The 20,796-nt window shown below is 42.3% G+C and overlaps 1 protein-coding gene across 8 annotated transcripts in view; it reads left to right on the top strand.

Moving 5' to 3' along the window:
- Nucleotides 1-2,563, top strand: part of LOC140911640 (transducin-like enhancer protein 4) — a 121,062-nt gene extending 118,499 nt beyond the window's left edge. For all 8 annotated transcript variants that reach the window (XM_073345091.1, XM_073345090.1, XM_073345086.1 and 5 more), the window contains 2 exons: nt 835-1,280; nt 1,747-2,563. In XM_073345091.1, coding sequence (XP_073201192.1) covers nt 835-942 — 108 coding nt within the window. In that variant the 3' untranslated portion in view covers nt 943-1,280; nt 1,747-2,563. The remainder of the gene's footprint in view (nt 1-834; nt 1,281-1,746) is intronic.
- The last annotated feature ends 18,233 nt before the right edge of the window (nt 2,564-20,796 follow it).

Genomic DNA, 20,796 nt, shown 5'->3' with positions numbered 1-20,796 from the left:
TATATATCATATACTATATCTAGGTAGATATAGATATAAATTAATTCTCTCTCTCTCTCATTTTGATGCTGTATCCATTGCATGATCTGTTTGTCTATTGTATTCTGTTCCATTGAAGTGCTTCTACTATGCCAGTCACTCTGGTGTTTTCTCACCTGTTTGTTTATTCCTGAGATTGTAAGTTCCTTGGTGCAGGGATGGTCTTTCTTTTCCATTTGGAAAGTGCTTAGAAGGGGGTACTAAAAACAGTAATGATTCTCATTCTCTATTATATCCTGTAGGTTTTTAGAGTGATTTCTATAGAAACCTCTCAAATTTCTCTAGAACCCTGTTGGTTTTATCCCAGTTAAACTCTATAGGACTTCTCCATAAGGATAATGTATTTTTTCAAGATGGCTTTTGGCTTGTTTTTAAGCAGGCGAAAACTAATTGAGTTATATAAACGTTTAATAAATACTCACTGTTTGTAAAGTGCGTGGGGGGGGGGGGGACGGAGGATTGGAGGGATTAGTTTGTTTTATAGGTTGTCTTCAGTTCTGTAATATTGAATAAAACATTCCCTTTCCTTTTATGTTGCTCTGTGTGTTGTCTTAAATACTTTACGTGAGGGAAGTTTGCCGAATTATTTTTGTAGTTGCATCTGCTAGCCCTTCCTCTCTGCTTTGAGTCAGTATATTTTGGTATTTAGATAAGCTCTCCCGTGCACTCCCCCTTAGTAAACTCTCTACTGATTTAATCGTCTAATCTGGTGCCATTTGTGTTCACCTGATTTTATTAAAACAGAAAAATAGTTAATTTCTTTATGCTTATGTATTTTTCTTTTGTTTCTCGTAGTCCAAAGAGTCCTCATCTGTGCTTAGCTGTGATATCTCTGTGGATGACAAATACATTGTCACTGGCTCTGGGGACAAGAAGGCTACAGTCTATGAAGTTATTTATTAGAGACAAAGCTGAATGCAAACAGGACTCCTCCTCCTAGCACTTTGCTGTATATTCCTTTTTTTTTTTCTTTTCCAAACTGAGGACTTACAATGCTCATCACAGTTGTGGAGTTCATTTTTTCCCCCATCTAACTTGCTATTGAATTGTGAATGCTCATTAAGAACTTGTGATACCAAACTTAAGATATCTACTTGGAAGAAGAGGGGATAAGCATACTTAACACTGAACTGATTCTCTAATTATGTATTATAGCTGTAATGTATTTATTTTGTTTAAAGAAGGCTTTCTAACAATGAACTGACTAAATAAAGCTGTCTGCCCCTGCCTTGGTTTGAAAGGTGCGTTGTATATTTTGTGTTTTTTGCTGGTGGGTGGAAAGGAGGAAGGGTGGGAGGTCACAAGTGACAAGTGCACTAAATAGAATGATAGCTTATATTAAATTTTTGACTGTTTATCTTGCTCTTGGTTGAGACCTCCTCAGTGCTACTGTAATATAAATAATTATTGTGGGAGGAAGATGATGTAATTTGATGTATTTTAGACCAGCTTGGAAATCTAGAAGAGTAATTACGAACTATAACCGGTTGTGTATATATGCCTGTAATTTTTCGCTAGTTAAATTCAGAGCTGAATTAAATAAATTGTAAGGAAACGTGCCAAAAATAAGATTCTTTTTAATGTATGTAACAATCTGCTGTCATGTAGTGTTTTGTAAATAGATTTGTTTTCAATGCTTCTGGGGATGATAAAATCCTCTGTGTTGATCCTGGCTTTTTAATATAACATCTCTTTGTTGTATTGCAGAGAGAAGTACAGTAACTTGCCTCAAAGAGCCACCTTTATCTCTTCTGGATGTTTTTGCCACATCCCTTTGAGAAGGGAGATGTGCGTCTTTCAGCAATTTTGCAGTTACAAGAGATTACAGAAATATTTGCTATATTCATTGGAAACTGCATTGAAATGAGAATGGATTCCTACCAATGTACAGACTACAAAATCAAGGACTTCAGCGGTAGGATTTACAAGAGCACTCATTCTGAAGTTCAGAAAAGAATGGATTCTCTCTTGGGAAAAGGACTTGCTTTATTTGCCACCAGTTCTATCCAAGTCTTAGTTGGATGTCCCTGAAATGGACACAGGCTGTGCCATTGTGCCAGAGACATTGTGTTATCTTTTTATGTTGTTGTTGCTGTTAAACTATGATCTGTGACCCTTTTTTTTTTTTTTTTTTGAATGCTTTAAAAAAAATCTTTAAGTCTGTGGATCTGCTGATGTACAGTGCCTTTGCTGCTATGGATCAAAATCAAAAGAACGATGTAGATAAATCTTATTGTATAAGTAGAAAGTTACTTAATTTCATACTAGAAATGGATTGATGCTGCAAGTTGAAATGGACTGTTCATTGAAGTTCCAAATGTGGTAGCAAAAAATAGTGTCTTAAGTGCTTAGTGTTTGATGTCATTAACAGTTTCGTAATACTCTACAGTGTAGAAAGATTTTGATACTAAACTGTGTCATTGTACATAGTTCTAATGCATTGTATTGACCACCAGTACTTCTATAATGGTAGATTATTGTTTGTGCATTCAGACTTTTAAGCATTAAACATAAGTAACTTCTATGATGTATTATTTTTCTAATTTTTTTCCCCTTGTGGATTTGCACACCTCACTATTGTGGGCAGATTTCAGTTTGGTCAGCGGAGAGTAGGCAGCTGAATAAGAAGTTCTAAATTGCACAGCATACCACTATAGATTTTGGAAAAAGAACGATGTGTTTTGTAAAAGACGCTTCCCGCCAATTGTCTAGTTTCACAGCAAACTTTCTTAACTGAAAATTTCTATAGTTGGTGTGACAGAGTTGGGCCAGATGGCTACAGGAGAGTAACAGAAGGCAGTATATTCGTCCCAGGTTAAGTAGGTCCCTTTCCCCTGGGTAAGGTAACAGGGAAGATTCCAGAACAATCAGGAACCTTTTGGAGACCATTAAGACAGGCTGATTAGAACACCTACAGCCAATCAAGAAGCTGCTAGAATCAATTAAGGCAGGCTAATCAGGGCACCTGGGTTTTAATAAGGAGTTCACTTCAGTTTGTGGTGTGTGTCTGAGGAGCTGGGAGCAAGAGGCACTAGGAGCTGAGAGTGAGAAAGCATACTGGTGGAGGACAGAGGAGTACGAGTATTATCAGACACCAGGGAGAAGGTCCTATGGTGAAGATAAAGAAGGTGTTGGGAGGAGGCCATGGGGAAGTAGCCCAGGGAGTTGTAGCTGTCGCACAGCTGTTCCAGGAGGCACTCTAGACGGTGCATTCCACAGGGCCCTGGGCTGGAACGCAGAGTAGAGGTCAGGCCCGGGTTCCCCCCAAACCTCCCAACTCCTGGTCAGACACAGGCGGAGTTGACCTGGGCTGTGGGTTCACAAAAACGGCCAAACTGAGGGCTGCTGTGAAGCTCCAAGGCGAGCAAATCCGCCAATAAGCGCAAGACCCACCAAGGTAGAGGAGGAACTTTTGTCACATTAGTTATACTATTGGAATGGTTTTAGAGATTGATACCATACTAAGAGCTTAGCCATATGACTCAGAGTATAGTACCTCCTGTTTTGTGCGTTTTCTAATCTGTCATGGAGTTGGGATTCCTCCACACCTCAGTTAGAGTTAAGTTTGGAACAGCCCATGTTCCATAGCTTGCTAAAGCATGCACAGCTCAATGGGAGGTGGGAAGAATGATGCACTGGAATTTAGCACATGGGCTCCGTTACAGAGGAACTGATTCAAAATCCATTGACTTCCCTGGACTTTGGATCAAGCCCTAAGATCGCAAACCAACTTTTATTTAATCAACAGAAAGACTATCATTGATTTCAGTGGGCCTTAAGGTAGGGAAAGGAAATCTAGCCCACCAGGCACAAATATAAAGGGTACTGATTTGGGAGCCCATTCCTTTAGTATTTTTTTTTTAAACCTACTCTTTTAAATCAGTTACTAGTATTGTGAGTGACTTTGTAATATTTATTGGTGAGGAGGAATGGAGAGTGATATACTAACTTCTTCTTCAAGTGATGGTCCCTATTATATTCTGCTGAGGGTTTATGCATGCGCACAATGCGTCCAGAGCCGGAGAATTTAAAAGTACCAGTGTCTGTTGGTCCACACGTGCACTAGCCTCACCTCATGGTTTCGTCTGAGGTGATAAAGAGCAGAGCGGACTGACTGTGTCTCCAGTTCCTTCTCACTGCCACATGGTCTGAGTCAGAGCTACTAGTGTCCTCTTGTGTTTGATGCACTTTTTAAAGTTTCAAATTGTAGATAGTTATTTTTTCTTGTAACGTTTGCTGTTTTTACTGCTTTAACATAGTTTTAGCTTTTAGTAATATTTTTAATAGAACTGAGACTTTGGGGGAATCGGTTTACTGGTTACCCCCTCATTCCCACCCCAGTACCCACGTGCAGGCGCTGGACTATGCTGAAGGTGCCAGGATTTAAAATCTGTGCCTCCTGCTTGCACTCCTTCTCAATCATCAACAAACATCAACACTGCCTATACTGCTTGGGAGAAGCCCAAGTTTCATCCTGGCACAGTATCTGCCAGTCCTTCCCAAGCCGTACCCAAGAAGGTCAGGCTCTCTGCTTTAAGAAGTACCTCATGGAAGTCACCTCGAGGCCTCCATTATACCCAGGAGGAAACCTGATCCCCTGCCCACCCCCACCCCTTACATCATCCTGAGACAGGCAGGAGTGCACCTCTGACTTTGGAGATGCAGATTGGTTCTGGCGTTACTACTTCTATGGATCATGTGCTGGGTCCCAGATGATGGACCTTCCACGAGTTCCAGCCATGGAGAGGCAGTGCACTCCAAGATGCACAAGCATGAAAAATAAACCCTGCACAAACTGATGGATCTGCCAGTACCAAGCCCCACACACAGTCAACATTGGCCTCCCTTAAGAGAAGGGATTCATCATTTCTGTTGAAGTCCTCCTCTTTGGCCCTGGTTCCGTTAACAAGTATGATTAACCCTGGAGAGATTGGAGAAAACACCAGAGCCACATGAACTATTTGCCCTAGAAGAACTGAGCTCTCCATGCCTTCCACTACTATCCACATCTATGGAGGCCAGATCTCCCACCTAGGACATACCACAGTCAAGGCATGCTTCAATACATCCTCCTATGGTTTACATGTTTCTGCCAGCTCTGACAGTACTGCCATTGGAACAGGATCTGAGTTTTTGCCCTTAGAGGATTCAGAGGGAGCACAAGGACCACCCATTCCCTATCGCTACTTTCCCCAAAAGACCACTGACATCATGGCAGTACCTCCAACAGCAGAGAAGCCACTCACTGGTTTCCCCCAGTATGGGGCCCTGTACAGCACCCACCAGATCCGTCCTGCTGGCCCTATTGGAGATTCTGGCCCCAGTACCTCCCCTCGAAACCCACCTCATTCAATGAGGGAAGCTTCGCTTCTATCCCCACCAAGGGCACCCATGAGCAGATGCTCTGAATCAGTTTGGAGGAAGAATCACTCAGTCCAGTTCAGACCACCAGAGCAAGAGCACTTTCCATCATCCTTTCCAAATGCTGTGGTAACTTCAGCTTCCCCTTTGCCTTCAGAAGACCTTTGGCGATTTCAAGGTCTCCTGCAAAGAATGGCAAACCATCTTCATAGGAGGAAGTACAAGGCAAACAGAATTAGCTCCAGGACATCCTTCATTCCTTGGTACCAAGTAGGGTTTCTTTATCGATCAGTGAGACCTTTCTCCAACCGGCTCGAACAGTTTGGCATTCCCCAGTCACATGCGCACCTATACTATGTACCAGCTAAGAGGTTGGAGTTTAATTTCTCACCCGCCTCCCCCAGCTAATTCCTTTGTGGTGCAAGCAGCAACTGAACAGTCAAAACAGCAAAACTCATGCTCCACTCCAGCTGATAACGAGGGCAAACGATTGAATCTTCTTGGACACATGATCTTCTAGTCAGCTAGCCTCCAATTCCTAATTTCGAGTTACCAAGCCTTGTTGGCCAATTCTGACTTCCTCAATTATGGCAAACCAGAAGACTACTGAAAAGCTACCTCAGCAAGATCGAGTCCAGTTCCAGTTTGGGAAACTGGTGGTGAGGACAGTGCTTCAACCTGCTCTAGATGCAGCAGATACCTCGATGGCTACGGGCATTGTCATTTGGAGGGAATTGTGGCTTCATTTGTCTGGCTTCATGTGGCTTCATTTTCCCAAGGAGGTGCAAAATACCATCAAGGACCTCTTTTGATTAACCCCATCTTTTTAATTAGAAAACCAATGATTCTCTCTACACCCTAAATGATTTACGGCCACACTTAGATCATTGGGTATCTGTACACCTGTACCCAAGCAGAATTTCTACCGATTCAGGAACAACGATTCAGAAATCCCCAGTTCTTCAATCGAAGACCATACAAATCACCATGCAAGCACCAAAAGACCCAACAATCCCACCTTCACAGCTTTCATCATCACACATGCAGGCCTCTCAGAAAAGAGATACAGGTACCACTAGAGAGCCATCAACCACTATTCCTACTGCCCTACAGCCAGTCCACCTCCTTCAGGGGTCATCTAGCACTCTTTCTACTAGCTTGGAGTGCAATAAAAACGGACAAGTGGGTGCTAGATGTCATCCTCTGTGGCTATATGATCGAGTTCATCATGCTACCTCATCCACAACCCATGCCCTGATCCCTTTTCAGGGACCACTCTCATGACCTCATCCTTGCACTAGAGGTAGACTCCTTACTACAAAGAAGAATGATAGAGCAGGTTCCTCCAAACTATCAAGGGATAGGGTTCTATTCAACTTGCTTCCTGGTACCCAAAATGAAGACCTGGATCTCCATTGCCTCAATCGCTTCATCCACAAACCCAAATTTTTTATGGTCACTTTAGCAGCCATCATACCGTCACTAGAAAAAGGTATGTGGTTTACGGCTCTCAATATGCAGGATGCCTGTTTTCACATAGACATCCATCCAATGCACACATGATTCCTTTGGTTCACAGTAGGCCCTCAATACAGTGTCCTACAATTTGGACTCACCACTGCTCCCAGGGTCTTCAAAGTTTTCTTTGTCATAATGGCCCACGTCCAGGCTTTATGGGATCCATGTATTCCCATATCTCGACAACTGGCTTCTAGCAGCATGATCCAGAGATGAAGCTTAGATCTCGACCTCCATGTTAATGAGACTTCTTTCCTCCCTAGGAGTCCACATCAATGTCAAAAAATTAACTTTGGTTCCTACACAGTCTCTAGGTTTCATAGGGGCCTCCATCAACTCAGTTACAGCACGAGCTTACCTACCAAAGGACAGATTCCAGACTCTGCAAGAACTCGTCACCCGAATAATCAATAGTCCATCTGTCCAGGCCAGGACTTGCCTTTTCCCTGGCAGCCTGCATGTATGTCACCACCTTTGCTCACCTCTACCTTTGTTGCCTACAGGTGTGGCTCCAGAGAGTTTACTCACCCACACAGCATGCCATGGACCTTATGCTGACAGTCCCTCCCAAGCTCTCTTCCTTACAGGGATGGACAGACCTAATACCTGTCTGTGTAGGAATCCCCTTTCTCCCATCCTCCCCGGACAGCACGGTCATCACAAAACTCTGTAATGGATACCTCCTTCGGCACGGTTGTCCTCCACTCAACTATTCCATCCTCATCCTCGCACCACTTGTTAATTACCCTCAGTGGAATACAATAGACCATCACTTGAAGAGGAGGAGGATACTTACCTGTAGCTGGAGGCTCTCACAGATCTGTGGTCCCTGTCTGTATTCCACTTCCCCCACTCTCTTTCCCTTTGCTGTGGATCTGTTTGATTTGCAGTGGATAAGGAACTGGAGACATGGTGGGTCTGCCCCACCCTTTATCATCTCAGAGGAAACCATTAGGCAAGGCAAGGATGCATACATGGACCAATGGATACCACTACTTTCAAATTATCTGGCTCTGTACACATGCCATGCATGCATAAACCCTCAGTGGAATACAGACAGGGACTATGTATCTCAAAGAACCTCTGGTTATAGGTAAGTAACAGCCTCGTTTTCCCCTCCTCTACTCCCCCGAGCAATCTGTTTCTTTAGGACTGCATTGAAGAGGAATTTCCAAAATGTCTTCCAAGCTGATGTAAATTTGTTGCTCCAGTACAATCACATCTTCGAAAGGAAGTTCTCAACTACTTATTACAGCAGGGCTTCAAAGAGATAAACATGATGTAGAAGTTTTCTGTTTATTATTACTGTAATCTAAACATACATAATAGAAATAGGAGAGACCTGTTGTTTTCAGAACCATCCAGTAATTTGAAAGGCTGTGTATTTTACCTTTACTTAAGGAAGGGAAACCTTTGACTTACTGTTCCCAAGAGTACCCCAAAAGCATATTTTTGTATATTATTAGAATCATGAGAGGCTGCTTGCACCCCACCCCCAACACAAGCCTTTCATTCTTTAATAAATAACTGTTTCAGAGCACCCTCCTGAATTTCAAAATGTAGTTTTAACTGTGTTGTGATATACTTCAAAACAGCATGCAATAGCTCTGTATATTGTTGTTTGTATTAATGCTCTGAATATTTTACAGAATCAAATGCCTGAATGCCAGGATTATTGCAATTAAACGTACAGTCATCCTGATTTCCCCCCCTCCCCCACCCCAGTGTTCAATGCAAATGAAAAGTAACCTGGATCAAACTTTTTTAGGTAAAGCATCCATTAGGTTCACACTCCTTTTTCAACCTTTAATTCTTTAAGTTACTGCTTGGTTGCTTCTTTTCTTCTGTAAGAATCTGTTGCTGCCAGTTGTCTGTGGTACCATAGGTTACGAACTTACGCTTTTGTTTTTTCATAATTAATAACCTTTGGTTTCTTCTTTATTAATTTCCCCCTCTACTAAAACTTGTCAGTCATTTGATGCGGTGACACATTAGACAAGCCTTTAACATTTATTATAGTGTATGAACACGCTAGCGAAGTTTAGGAGTCACGTTAAGTCTAAACCCCTGCTTTCAAAGGCTTATACATTTCTAAAAATATGACTATATTTTAAATTCAATTTCTGTTGTTTGTTCTCAGCCTTAAGGTGACTCTTTTGTCTCTTTCCTTTCCCCCCCCTGTTTTTAAGCTATTGAAGAGTGAGAAATCAGATGGTGAAAACATCCTTTTTCTTTACTAGGCATTTTTTCCACTGTGATAGTGCAGACGGCACATAAAAAGCACATGATTCCTCCTCGTCTCTCAAATTTTGAAAGGTGTGATGCTCCAGATAAATGTGGCCATGTATATGTTGAGCATCACACATAACCACAACCTAGATCCACAGCTGATGTAAATGGTATAGTGCTGTTGAAGTGTATGAAGCTATGCAAATTTATCCCAACTGAGGATTGAGCACATTGTGCTATGTCACACAACAAAAGCCGGACAACCCAACTAGTCTCTCCTACACTTTACAGCTCTGGGCCCTCTTCTAACCCTGTCATCCACCCCATGCCTCCACTGTTTATTTGACTATGTGACTTAATCGCTCATTCAGATACAAATTCTGATGTGTTTATTTAAATGGCAGTTTCTAACCCATATGCAAGTATTTGATGCTTCAAAAAGTGAAATGCAAAAAACTGTGAAATGAAACATGGTTGAGATTTTACATGCACAGGAGTCAGAAAATTCAGAATAATGGCTTGGTCTGCTACTATTTCTCATCCATATTGAATATATTATATATTTAAGCCATTAAAATTAACGCTATATGCAATGATACAAAATATAAGAAAGCTGTGAAAACAGTCACTTTGAATTTTCCAGTTTGTGTGCATTGAAAGTCTTGGCAACAGAATTGCATTGACACAGGATTTATGGGAGAAGGGATTGCATTTAAAATTAAGAAATTTGCTAATATGAGTGTTTCTAGTGGCCAAGATGGTATTGGAATGGAGTGAGGGGGACTGACCTGCGACATAGCTGATAGTTCCACATCTTTAAAAGAGAAGCCCCTTCACATGCACGGCAAGAGATGAAGCCTGAAGTAGTGTGCTGTAGAAGATCATCTTTGACAAACTCTTAAATAATGCACCTGCAGTGTCTGCTTTTGAATCAAGAGTTACTGAACATAACCCTTGAGATTTCATGTTTCTCCCGGTATTTGGAGTGAAGCATTTCCACCTCACAGCAAGAAATTTTTATGTCAAAACCAATAAATGTTCTTATTCTTACCAAATGATTTTCTGTCCTGGTTACAAGGAAACAGTATTAGTGTCTTTTTTATTATTATTATTAAAAAAGCGTTGTCTGACATTTACAACATGTCCATAAACCTGCCATCAAGTACAAGAAGCACTTCTATGGGTCATTTGGACTCACGTGGATCTATTCTAAAATGTTGGTTAAATACAGCTTTTTTGGTTTCTCTGTAATCCTATGATATTGTAATGTATAATATACAAATCCGAGGAGGAATTTTCTAGCAGTTACTCCGTATATCAGTAGTTAAGAATTACCCTGTTGTCCTAACTTCTGAAGATGCATGTGAAGGGTAAATTCAGTCACATACAAAAATACAGAATAGATGATGATTTTTAGTCTTTCTTTATTATATTAACCCCAAATGTCTCTTAATGACAGATCAAGCCAAGCACTAATAGTATTACTTTCCACATTCAAATAAAGGAAGAGGTGGAGGAATTTAAAGTTTTTAAAATGCAACTTTCCATCAAAATACAATGTTTGTTTGTTTTTTTAAAAAAGAATAAATAGAATGTTGAGTGCCCTGAGTTGCTTTATTTGTACAATCATCAGTCAAGAAGAATTTTTGGTAACCGGTACATTGTGGCTCAGTGGCTTCTAAAGAAAACGACTATAATGATTTTAAAAGTGAGGGTTTATGTTTGTGTGGAAAAAAATAGGGGCTTAGCACAGGGTCCTATTCTCAGAGAAAATGAATGTGAGTCAAAAATCACAGGTATTGACATAAGGCTTGAGTAACTGCAGTTGAGATTTTCTGATGTTAAGCCTTAATCCTTTTCGATATTCCTCTAATGAAAATTAGAAACTCTGCTACATTAATTCTCAGTTCCAGAAATGAGGATCTTTACCCAGCAAGATAAGGAAAGTGACCAAATACAGAGAGATATGTACAGTTCTGGCCATGGTCTTTTAATATACATTAAGTTTGCACCTTGTTGGTCATACAATTAATTTGTCAATGTCAATAGGGAATCAGTACACCATTGTGATATTGGAAAGGGGGCACTATGTTGTAGGGGAGTTTCCTTCCTTTAGAGGAAGGATAAATTCAGACATCTGACCACTGATATAGAGCTATTAAAGATTCCATGGCTCTTTCTGGAGAACTAGTATAGGGCATAGGCACAGGTCTGTTGGCCAAACTGGTATTTTAAAATCTCCCATTTCCACCCCAGAGGCATCTGCATTTAGTGGGTTATGAAATGATCCTTATTTAGACAGTGTAAAGTGTTCTTATAGTTTTCTGCATGAAATGTTGTCTCCAAATCTCAGGTCTTCTTCATTTAGCCAGGCCTTAGTCACAACTAAATTGAAATGTGTTTAGGGGGAAAAACCTCTTGAGGATCAAGCATCTTAACCCCTTATCAAACAGCCTAAGTGTGTGAATAAAACCATTTCAAAACTGCCATATAAACTACCAAAGCAGGTCTACCCATCGGCCACATGCTGCTGATAGAAAAAATCTCTTCCACAGCTTGGTCTCAAAATACAATCCTTGGGTGTTAAATGTGGTTTTTAGATCTGGATGTGAGGTGCAAATGATATGCTAGTTTTAAGCCAGTAATAATTCAAACAGGAATGCTGCTGCAGTTTTAACTATGGTGTGGTTATGCAGTTGGTGAATTTGAAATCAGTGCAGAAATTTGACAGGCACCCTGTAAATAAAGTGATCATGCACACTTTGTGTAAACTTACATGGTATAAAATATTAAGTCACTGTTTTGTTGCACATTCAGATGAACAATGAAAAAAGTTATTTCAAAGCTGTATTTGAAGTAACACTCAATTGCACTTTCGCTCTCAACTGTCCCTTTTACTTAAAAAAAAAGGGGGGGGGACCATGTTTCCTGTTACCACAGATCTTTAATAAATGAGCAGAACTGTTTGTGCATATTACAACATGTAAAGGATTTTCTGTGACAGTGTTGCTGCCCCTTATTGAGGAACTTATTTAAGTAGATGTTAAGGTGTAGCATCTCTGGAGTGCTGAAGCGCTGCAGGCCTGATCTCATGAGTTGCTCACAAATCAGAGTTGAAGATGTTCACAGGATCAGGATGTCTACAACAATTGTAGCGACAGCTGTTACAGACAAGCCTATATCTGTTTCTTCCTCTGAGCAGCCTTAAATAAAGAAATATGATATGAGCAACTCTCATTCTATTTGACTCTTCTGCTTTACTGAGTTGTACATGTTTGAGATGCTTAACTAAAACGTTTTTTAATGGTGATGAAATGAAGGGGAAAAGTTTGGGGGGGAAAGTGGAGGTGGGGGTTGGTGGTGAAGTAGGAAAGAAAACTTCCCCCAAAATTTTCTTGTACAGCTAAGAGATTTATTGAATGGTGTGCTGCTTAGATCTAACACTTTCATGTATAGATCTTATCTAAAAACTATAGCTAAAAGAGAACTAAGTGTTATCCAAGCACTAATATAACTTGTTCTAGCATTCAAATTTAAATTCCATTAGTCCAGACTGGTGACCTGGTTGCTTTTATAAGCTATACTGCAAGGATATTTTCTGCCCTGAGATTCCACAAATTCTTCTACCCCATGACTATCATTAGCCATATATGTACAACCTGGGCTTCAGAGGAGTACCAGCAGACCACAGTTTTGCCAACTGATAATGATAAGCAGCTTGGAGCAAGAGCAAAGCAAGAGGGGGAAGATACATAGTTATAGCCCTTGGGAGGTTAGAATTGGTTTCTAACATGCCCTGTTGTCGGATTTGGCTTGAAGACAGGGATTGTTGAGGTTCTCTTCACTTACTGTTTCAGGAGAAATGGGGAATATGGTATTGCCAGCCAAATCCCTATGTGTGGAACACAGGCAGGCAGTACTAAAGGCTATGTCCTAAACCAAGTTAAGTCTTGCCAGCCTCACTCCTAGGCTCTGAGTTTTCCAAAGGCATAGTATAAGGAAGATTTCTGACTCACTTCCAGATCTATTTACATGTCATGGGCAGGGCTTTCACTGGATTTGGTTAAATATTAACTTGCCTATATGGGCTTTATGCTTCACCTTGTGGGATGTTTCATAATTTCTAACATTTCCTTCTTTCCCAATATAGTGCAGTTTTTTAGCTGCTGATCTGTTCTCGGGAGAAATGTTGACCCTTAGTACTCCCCAGAGAATATTTTGCATGTGTAAATAAACACAAAAAACAGGAGAATGTCATTTGCTAGATCTCAAATGGTTCCAGACCATTCCTGTGGACAGTACAAGTCATGCACCCCATATGATTTTATATTCAAATAGAATGGCTGGGTAAGGGATCACATTCAGGGGATTGGAAACTGAAGTGAAAAATTCTTCACTATGCTGATGGACACTTGGAGGGACAGAAAGGAGGTACAGATGTGTCAGTTTCCCTCTGGAGGAAGCAGAAAAGTAATGCTGATTACAGCAGGTACAGTAAAATACATTCCCTTTGAGTCTTCTATTACATTGTAAGTGAGCTCAAGAGAAACAGGCTCATACTTACTAGCGCCTGTGTGACTCAGGAAGGTGTGGTTTGTAACTTTGTCTGCATGCTAGTGACCGTCCAGCATTTTAATACCTGTTTGACCTAGGGCCAGAATTGGCAATACAACCTAAATCATCATTCTGCTGTTGTGGCTTCTGAGACCACTGAAGATATGTCTAAAAGGGTATTGTGAATACTGACAGATATGTAGTAACACTCAGTCTACAGCAGCTTCCCCTCAGGGAACCACCTAAAATAACTATTGACATTTATATATCATCTTTTGTCCAGAGAGCTTGACAAACTACAGGTACAGTACAGGTATTACTTTGTTCGTTGCTGAATTCCAGCCATCTCTGGGTTGGAAGGAAGCAACCATTTAACAGTACTTGGTAATCCTACAGGACAGAAAGTAAAGAATATCATATCCATTTGAAAATACAGGAGAATTTTAGCAGCGAGGTAAGGCATAGCAGTCTTGCTCTTGTGAAATGGGATTTCTTTTTTTGTCTTCCTGGTAGATGACACCTCTAGCTCTCCCTAACTCCAAACTTTGGCATTGCTTCCGAACTGATGCAGAGGGAAGAGTGCCCGCCAGAGGGTTCTGAATTGCTAGTATCGCTTCAGGGTGCACGTCTGTGTTTTCTTTGAGGGTCTCCTATTCAAATCTTGACCAGGCCTGACTGTGCTAATGACATTGAGAGGGCATCTTCCCCCTCTAAAGTCCACGGAGCCTTTCTTATGTACACAGCTCTTCACTGAAACGATGGCTTGTCTGCAACGGTCTTCCATGTCGCCACCTATGTGGCGTTCATTTCCACTGAAAAGCTCTCCTCTCTGGGCAGACATAGAGGGGTGTCCAAGCCTTTTCATCACTTCCCATAGACCCAGTCACAAAGCCCTGGAAATTTTAGCTTATCCCCCCCCCCCAAATTATTTCTGACTTCTATGATTCAACCTTTTGATAACATCGGAGTGGCTGCTAGATAAACCGTTATCTCCATGGGAGCCAGAGGTGCATGGCTGAAATGGTGGAATACTGAAGTCAGCACTAAGGGCAAGGTAGCTAGCTAGCCTAGTTTGGAGTGGATTTAGAGTGATTAGGGAGTATGCTGGGCTCTTGTAAGAGGTCCCCTTCTCAACTTCCCCCACCCCAGCCATATCAGGCCTTTCCTAGAATCCAGTCTCCTTTTGTGTCTCTCAGTGAGAGATTTTGCCCATCCTCCCTTGCCTCCAGCAGACCATCCTTTTTCATTCAGAGATTCGACGGGCTCCTCCTACACAGATGTTCCCAGAGACAGGGCTCCTTTTTTATGTCCCTTCAAAACTTCTTGGCAATTTCTCAGATGGGCCTACCCCCACTTTTCTTTCTGCCATCTACTTCAGTTAGAAGTTGTCATCAGTTCTTTGAAAGTGCCTGGGTCACCACCTCCTGGGAGATCTTGGTGAAAGGGAGGTGATCTCCAGAAGGTATGCCATTTGAATTTCTTGCATGACCAGTTAGTCTTCCTGCCATCACAGATCAAGAATTTCCTTCGTAAAGCTGCCATTTTACATTCAATATTTTTAATTCTCAAGTATATATATGGAACACTAGACCAATTCTGGATTTTGGTGCCTCAAATTTCTGGCACAGAAGAAAATTTGTAGGGAAACATCCCAGCATATTCTTCAGGACATTCTGCAGCATGATTTCCTCTGTCTGATGGGCTTGAATGATGCATACCTTCATATTATCATTCATCCATCACAACAGTGTTATCTACCCTTTTTACTGGGAAAATTTTGCACATTCCACTTACTATCTTTACCAAGATCCGGGTAATTCGTGGATTTAGCATTCTCTGGGATGGATACACTTGCACATATACATGAATGACTGCCCTTTTCCATTTAGGGATAGAGTCCTAACAGCATCTTATGGTGCATGGCAACCATATAAACTGAGAGAATTCCCACTTATTCTCGCACCTGATAATCCATCCAGGATAGCCTAGTTCCTGCAATGAGTGACCAGTTTTCTCTGGACAGGCATCCAAGCTCTTGTATCTCTTCTTTCCAAGATTCTGACCAGAATTCTCATTCCAAACACACCTTTCAGCATCTATGCCACTTTGCAGTGTGTGCATGTGGAATTGATCCTGTGAACCTCCTGTCATTTAATCCCACTCTAGTCTTTGCCACTCCACCACTGGCATGCTTTCCCCTGGACTGGTCACTCTTCTTTCCTACTCTGAGTCAATAATTCTTCCCCTAGGCAGAGTAGGACTCAGTTTTGCCCTATCCCTAATAACTTTTGTGTCTTCATTTATGCTAACCTATTGGGCCGAAGTTCTCACCTGGACAACAGTGCAAATACTCTGCTCTTATCTTCCCCCAACCCCGTCCCCTCCCCTCCCCACCTCTTCATGTTTTAGGAACTCCAGCATCAATATGCTTGATTTCCAAGCTGTATCTGGTCCTGCCTGCCTGAGAGCAGCCCTTAGTCACATCGTAGGCTAATGTAACAGCTGGGTAGTGGTAGTATATGTAAGCAACAAGGGGACAAGTCAAAATCTTTGCCTCAGAATGAAAACCCACCTTGCTTCTTTTCTAAGGGCAAGAATAATGGCACTTGCCAGTTGTTGAGGAAAATCAGACTTAGGCAGAGGTAATTTATAAAATCATGAATATGTCAGTCTTGTAACTGTGGTTCTGTGTTTGTCTGTTTTTCTTTGTTTGTAATCTCTTTGGGGCAGGGATTGTCTCTTGCACATACAGTTTCTAACTAATCAGGGTCCTAACCCTGCTTTGGGTCTTTAAGCACTACCAGCAAACAAATAAGAAATAACAATGTGGCTGCTGCTCCTCAAATAGAATCTCTTGGTCCATGGTCCAATTCAGGCCTCTAACCAGAGCATCTAGCATCGGTAATCTGGAGTTTGAGTAGCTATGGTGTTGTTGACTGATCATCCGCACATCATAAATACTGTAGGGTCTGAGATACCATCTTTCATTATATTAAGGATCAGATAATTGGTATCACAGCTCTTCACGCCAGCATGACCTTGAATGCTAGTTAGCAGGTTTAAAAAGAATCCTTAAAGTAAGCTCTCTCTTCAGGTATGTGTGTTTGCAGTTGTGGTCAGGATAGGGACATTGGATCCCTCTCTAAAACAGCTATTCTGCTTTCTTCTTCCACAATGTCCAAAACGTTGTCACTTATTCCACAGTGGGAACTGACCACATGTTCTTACAGATCCCCTCCATTTAAACCTACAGGAGCCTTTCCCTGGAAGCTGCTTTCTCTCAGTGTAGTTTTCCAGTCACAAGTTTAGCTCTGTGTGCCCTTTTCTCTCTCTCCATATCTTTGCAGACAGAGTAGTGCTTCCCCTTCTTGCCAGACTTTATTCCAAAGGTCAACACAGAATTTCTTATTAATGACACCATTGTTTCCCAAATCTTGTTTCGGAGCCATCTTCTGCCTCACAAAGGAAGCTCTGTTCCCTCCAACTGAAATGGGCACTGAAGTGCTGTCAAACATTTGTGAAGTCTAAGCACTTGTTTGTGAATTTTGGGTTGTGATGAAGGCAAGGTAGCTTGCAAGGCTGTGATAGCACAGTGGGCTTAAAACTGCGTTCTGACAGCATATGATCTGGCCAGAAAACCACAACCACAAACTCCTCCCAGAACATGTCTAGTCCAGTGGTATGGGAGGGCTGAGGTATCTGCTTGCAAGTGGTCACCTCCACATACATTCATCTACTATTAACTCTATCTGTCTGCCATCAACACTGCATTCAGCAGACCAGTACTGCTACAGGTAAGTCTTCCTCTGTTTCCCACATCTGTGGATTGTTAAATCTGTTGCTGGGTAGGATGGGAGAAGGAGGACATGGGACAAGGGAATCTTACTTCATGATAATCATGTTTTAGTACCTCCCATCCTGCATCCCCGCAGGCACACTTCAGAGTTGCTTGATGGAGTTTTTTTCTGCGCTCACCTACTTTTCTCTATTCGTACTTTGAGAAGCCTCTCCAGTGATTTCCAAAGTTGTCTCCTGCTCCACTATAGGTGTGTCTGTGTCCCTGCGCTGCTGATCGGAGAACGTTAGTAGCAGTGTTCGTGCATCCTGCACACGCATTGTGACCCCCACCCTGTGCTCTGCCACAAATCTAACCAGCATTGCAGGGCAAATCCTCCTCAGTTCCTTCTCAACTACCCCTGGCTAGAGACAGACCTTTAGTGGATCATAAACTTTTTCAGAATTGTTAATTTTAGCTATCTTTTTGGAGCTCCCCTTTTCTTTACTCCTTTATCTCTTATTATAAAAAAAAAAGTACACCTAGACAGGTGTGTCCGGTTCACTAGGCTTCAAGAAGTGCCAGTTGCAAGGAATCTATCCCGGTGACTGACTGACACTCTCAGTGCCTCAGCTCTCTGGGAGAGAACCATGTACCACAGAAGTGTGTTTTATGCCAGCAACGAAAGCCCAGAACCAGCAAGGATAGAGAACTGAGACTTAAGCTTCTTCTAATGGAGGCAGCCCTTCAACCACCCTCTGAGACACACCAAGACCCCAGACAGCAGGAAGCCTCACCACAACCCTCAACTTCTAAGGGAGATGAGCCCAAGAAGACGTCCACGTGCCACTTGTGAAAGGCCTCTAAGATAAGCCCTGTGAGAACCCACAGAAAGCCCCAACCAAGCCAAAAACGATCTCCAGCTCACTCGGTAACTTCAATACCGACAGCACAAACGCCGTCTAAGTCCGATACTTAGGGCTTGTGCAGTATCGCCCCGCAGAGCATGTTGGGCTGCCTAAGGACCCAGTGCTAATAGGCAAGGAATCATCAGTACTGGCTGATTCATGAGAAATCCAGAGACTCTGCCCTGGGAAAGGCTCCTTCGGAATGGAAACTGACATCAGTACTGTCTTTGGCACGCCAGCACTTGTCCACAGCACCGACTCCTTCAGTGCAGACATCTCTGCACTGATGACCAGAACAAGTACCAATGTCTTCGGCACCACCAGACTTCTAGTGACAGACCTTTCGGTGTCTGATGAACCAGATTCCCTCTAGTCAGTACCAGGCCCCAGTACCGAGTTCACCCAGAGCTCCAGGCTCACTGGCAACATAATGCTGTGAACCCTATTTTCATCTACTGAGTCAGATAGTGAGCAAGAGGATGTGGTCTCTTGCCACTCTTCTCACACCCCCTATGGCATCCAATTCCAGTATGAGCCTCAACTGCACTGTCCCTCTGACCCCAGCCTCTCTGGTATGACCAGTCACCGGGTCCCTTCCCACCCTCTCAGTGGCCCTACTGGGACCCTTGGCAGACACACAGACACCATGCCTCTCATAGCTCTAGCGTGGCCTATCAAGAGCCAAGGAGGCATCCTCCTTCAGCTACTGCATCCAGGGCATCCAAGCCCCCGAACAATTAAAGAGAGGAACAAGAGGCTGAAGTGGAGGAGGTAGCTATTTATTCCTTTATTAAGCAGCTCCCAGATTCACATGAGGAACAATTTAAACCCATTGTTAATGCAGGCCAACTGGTGGCAAAGACACACTCCAGTTGGCACTCTAAACAGCTGACACAGCGGTGTGCTTCATATCTACTGCCATTGTGATGAGATGAGCCTCTTGGCTGCACTTATCCGCTTTCCCCAAAGAGGTGCAAACAACTGTGGAGGACCTTCCTCTTGAAGGTACAAAACTGTTCGCTGAGAAGATGGGTGTTTCCCTCCACTTTAATAGACTCCAGGGCTACTTTTCAAACACTTGGAATCTACATGCCTGGGCAGAAGAGAAAATATAGTCCTCAGCCTTCATTCAGACCCCATTCGTCACAATATTAAACTCAAGGATCATATGAACCCCAGAGAAAGATGTCCAGGTTCCCCAAACAGAAACTGTCAGGCTCTCAACCTACTTCTTCATAGACATCCACCTCAAAATGACGGTTTTGATGGGTTGGTCGAGGTGCCTGCAGACCACTTTCCTCAATGCCGTATGACACTGGAAAGCCTCTCTCATCCCTATGGGTGCCATCTCACCCAGTTCCCGCAGCACCTGGGAATGGATACCCTCTGACCAATGGGTGCTGGAGATTATTCGAGATGGCTATTCCATTCACTTCACCTTCCCTCCCCACCCCCGACCAAATGCCTTTCCCCATTCCTCTTCAGGGACCCTTCTCACAACAGTGTGCTACAACAAGAGTAGAACATCTCCTCAGTGTAGGAGTCTTAGGCCCAGTGCCCATATATCTAAGAGGCAAAGGCTTTTACTTTTGCTATTTCCTGATACCCAAGAAAAAGGGAGGTTGGAGACCCATACCAGACCTCCAAGCACTCAACAAATTTGTCAAGGCTCAGAAGTTTGAGATGGTCACATTGGCAACATTTCTTCCAGTGTTAGAAAAAGGAGACTGGTTCTCAGCCCTCGACCTTCAAGATGCTTACTTCCACATTTTGTTCATACCAGTTACAGAGTTATGGCTGGTCAGAGAAGTCACAAGGGATTGTTTCTGTTCCCTGACTGGATGCAAGCATTTCTAGAACACATGATAGCATATGTGAATTTAAAATTCGATTTTCATCAATACTTGTGCTAGTGACTTTCAAATTAGCTTTCCATGAACACTTGTGCTAGTAACACTTGATTGTTTAAATGTTTGCAGAATGTAAGCGCTGCAAAAGGGGGTCAAAGCGGAATAAATTAAAAACGTGAACAGAGAGAAATTTTACATTATGCTCTGAGTGCCACAAGGAAATACTGTAGATTCTGTCTTGCTTTCTAATGACCTTGTATGTGAAGATCTATTCTAGAGAATTTTGCTAAGTTTTGTGGACTAGAAAGGAGGGATGTCTGAAGAAATTAGTGACTTATTCCAGTGTTGGGTACTTCCCTTAACATTTCCCCATCTGTAAAATGTGGATAATAAATATGCTCCTTTATAAGGTGCATTGAGATCTGTGGATGAAAAGTGCGAGGTGTTGTTACTGTCTATTAATAAGAGTTCATTCGGACTTTCACAAAACAATAGAGAATAGATTTTCTGTGGATGCTTGTAAATAATGAGGGAAACACAGTTTTTAACAGAAACTCTCTGC

Source organism: Lepidochelys kempii, chromosome 5, assembly GCF_965140265.1.
Source record: "Lepidochelys kempii isolate rLepKem1 chromosome 5, rLepKem1.hap2, whole genome shotgun sequence".
Lineage (NCBI taxonomy): Eukaryota > Metazoa > Chordata > Testudines > Cheloniidae > Lepidochelys > Lepidochelys kempii.
This window is presented reverse-complemented; position numbering and strand designations above follow the sequence as displayed.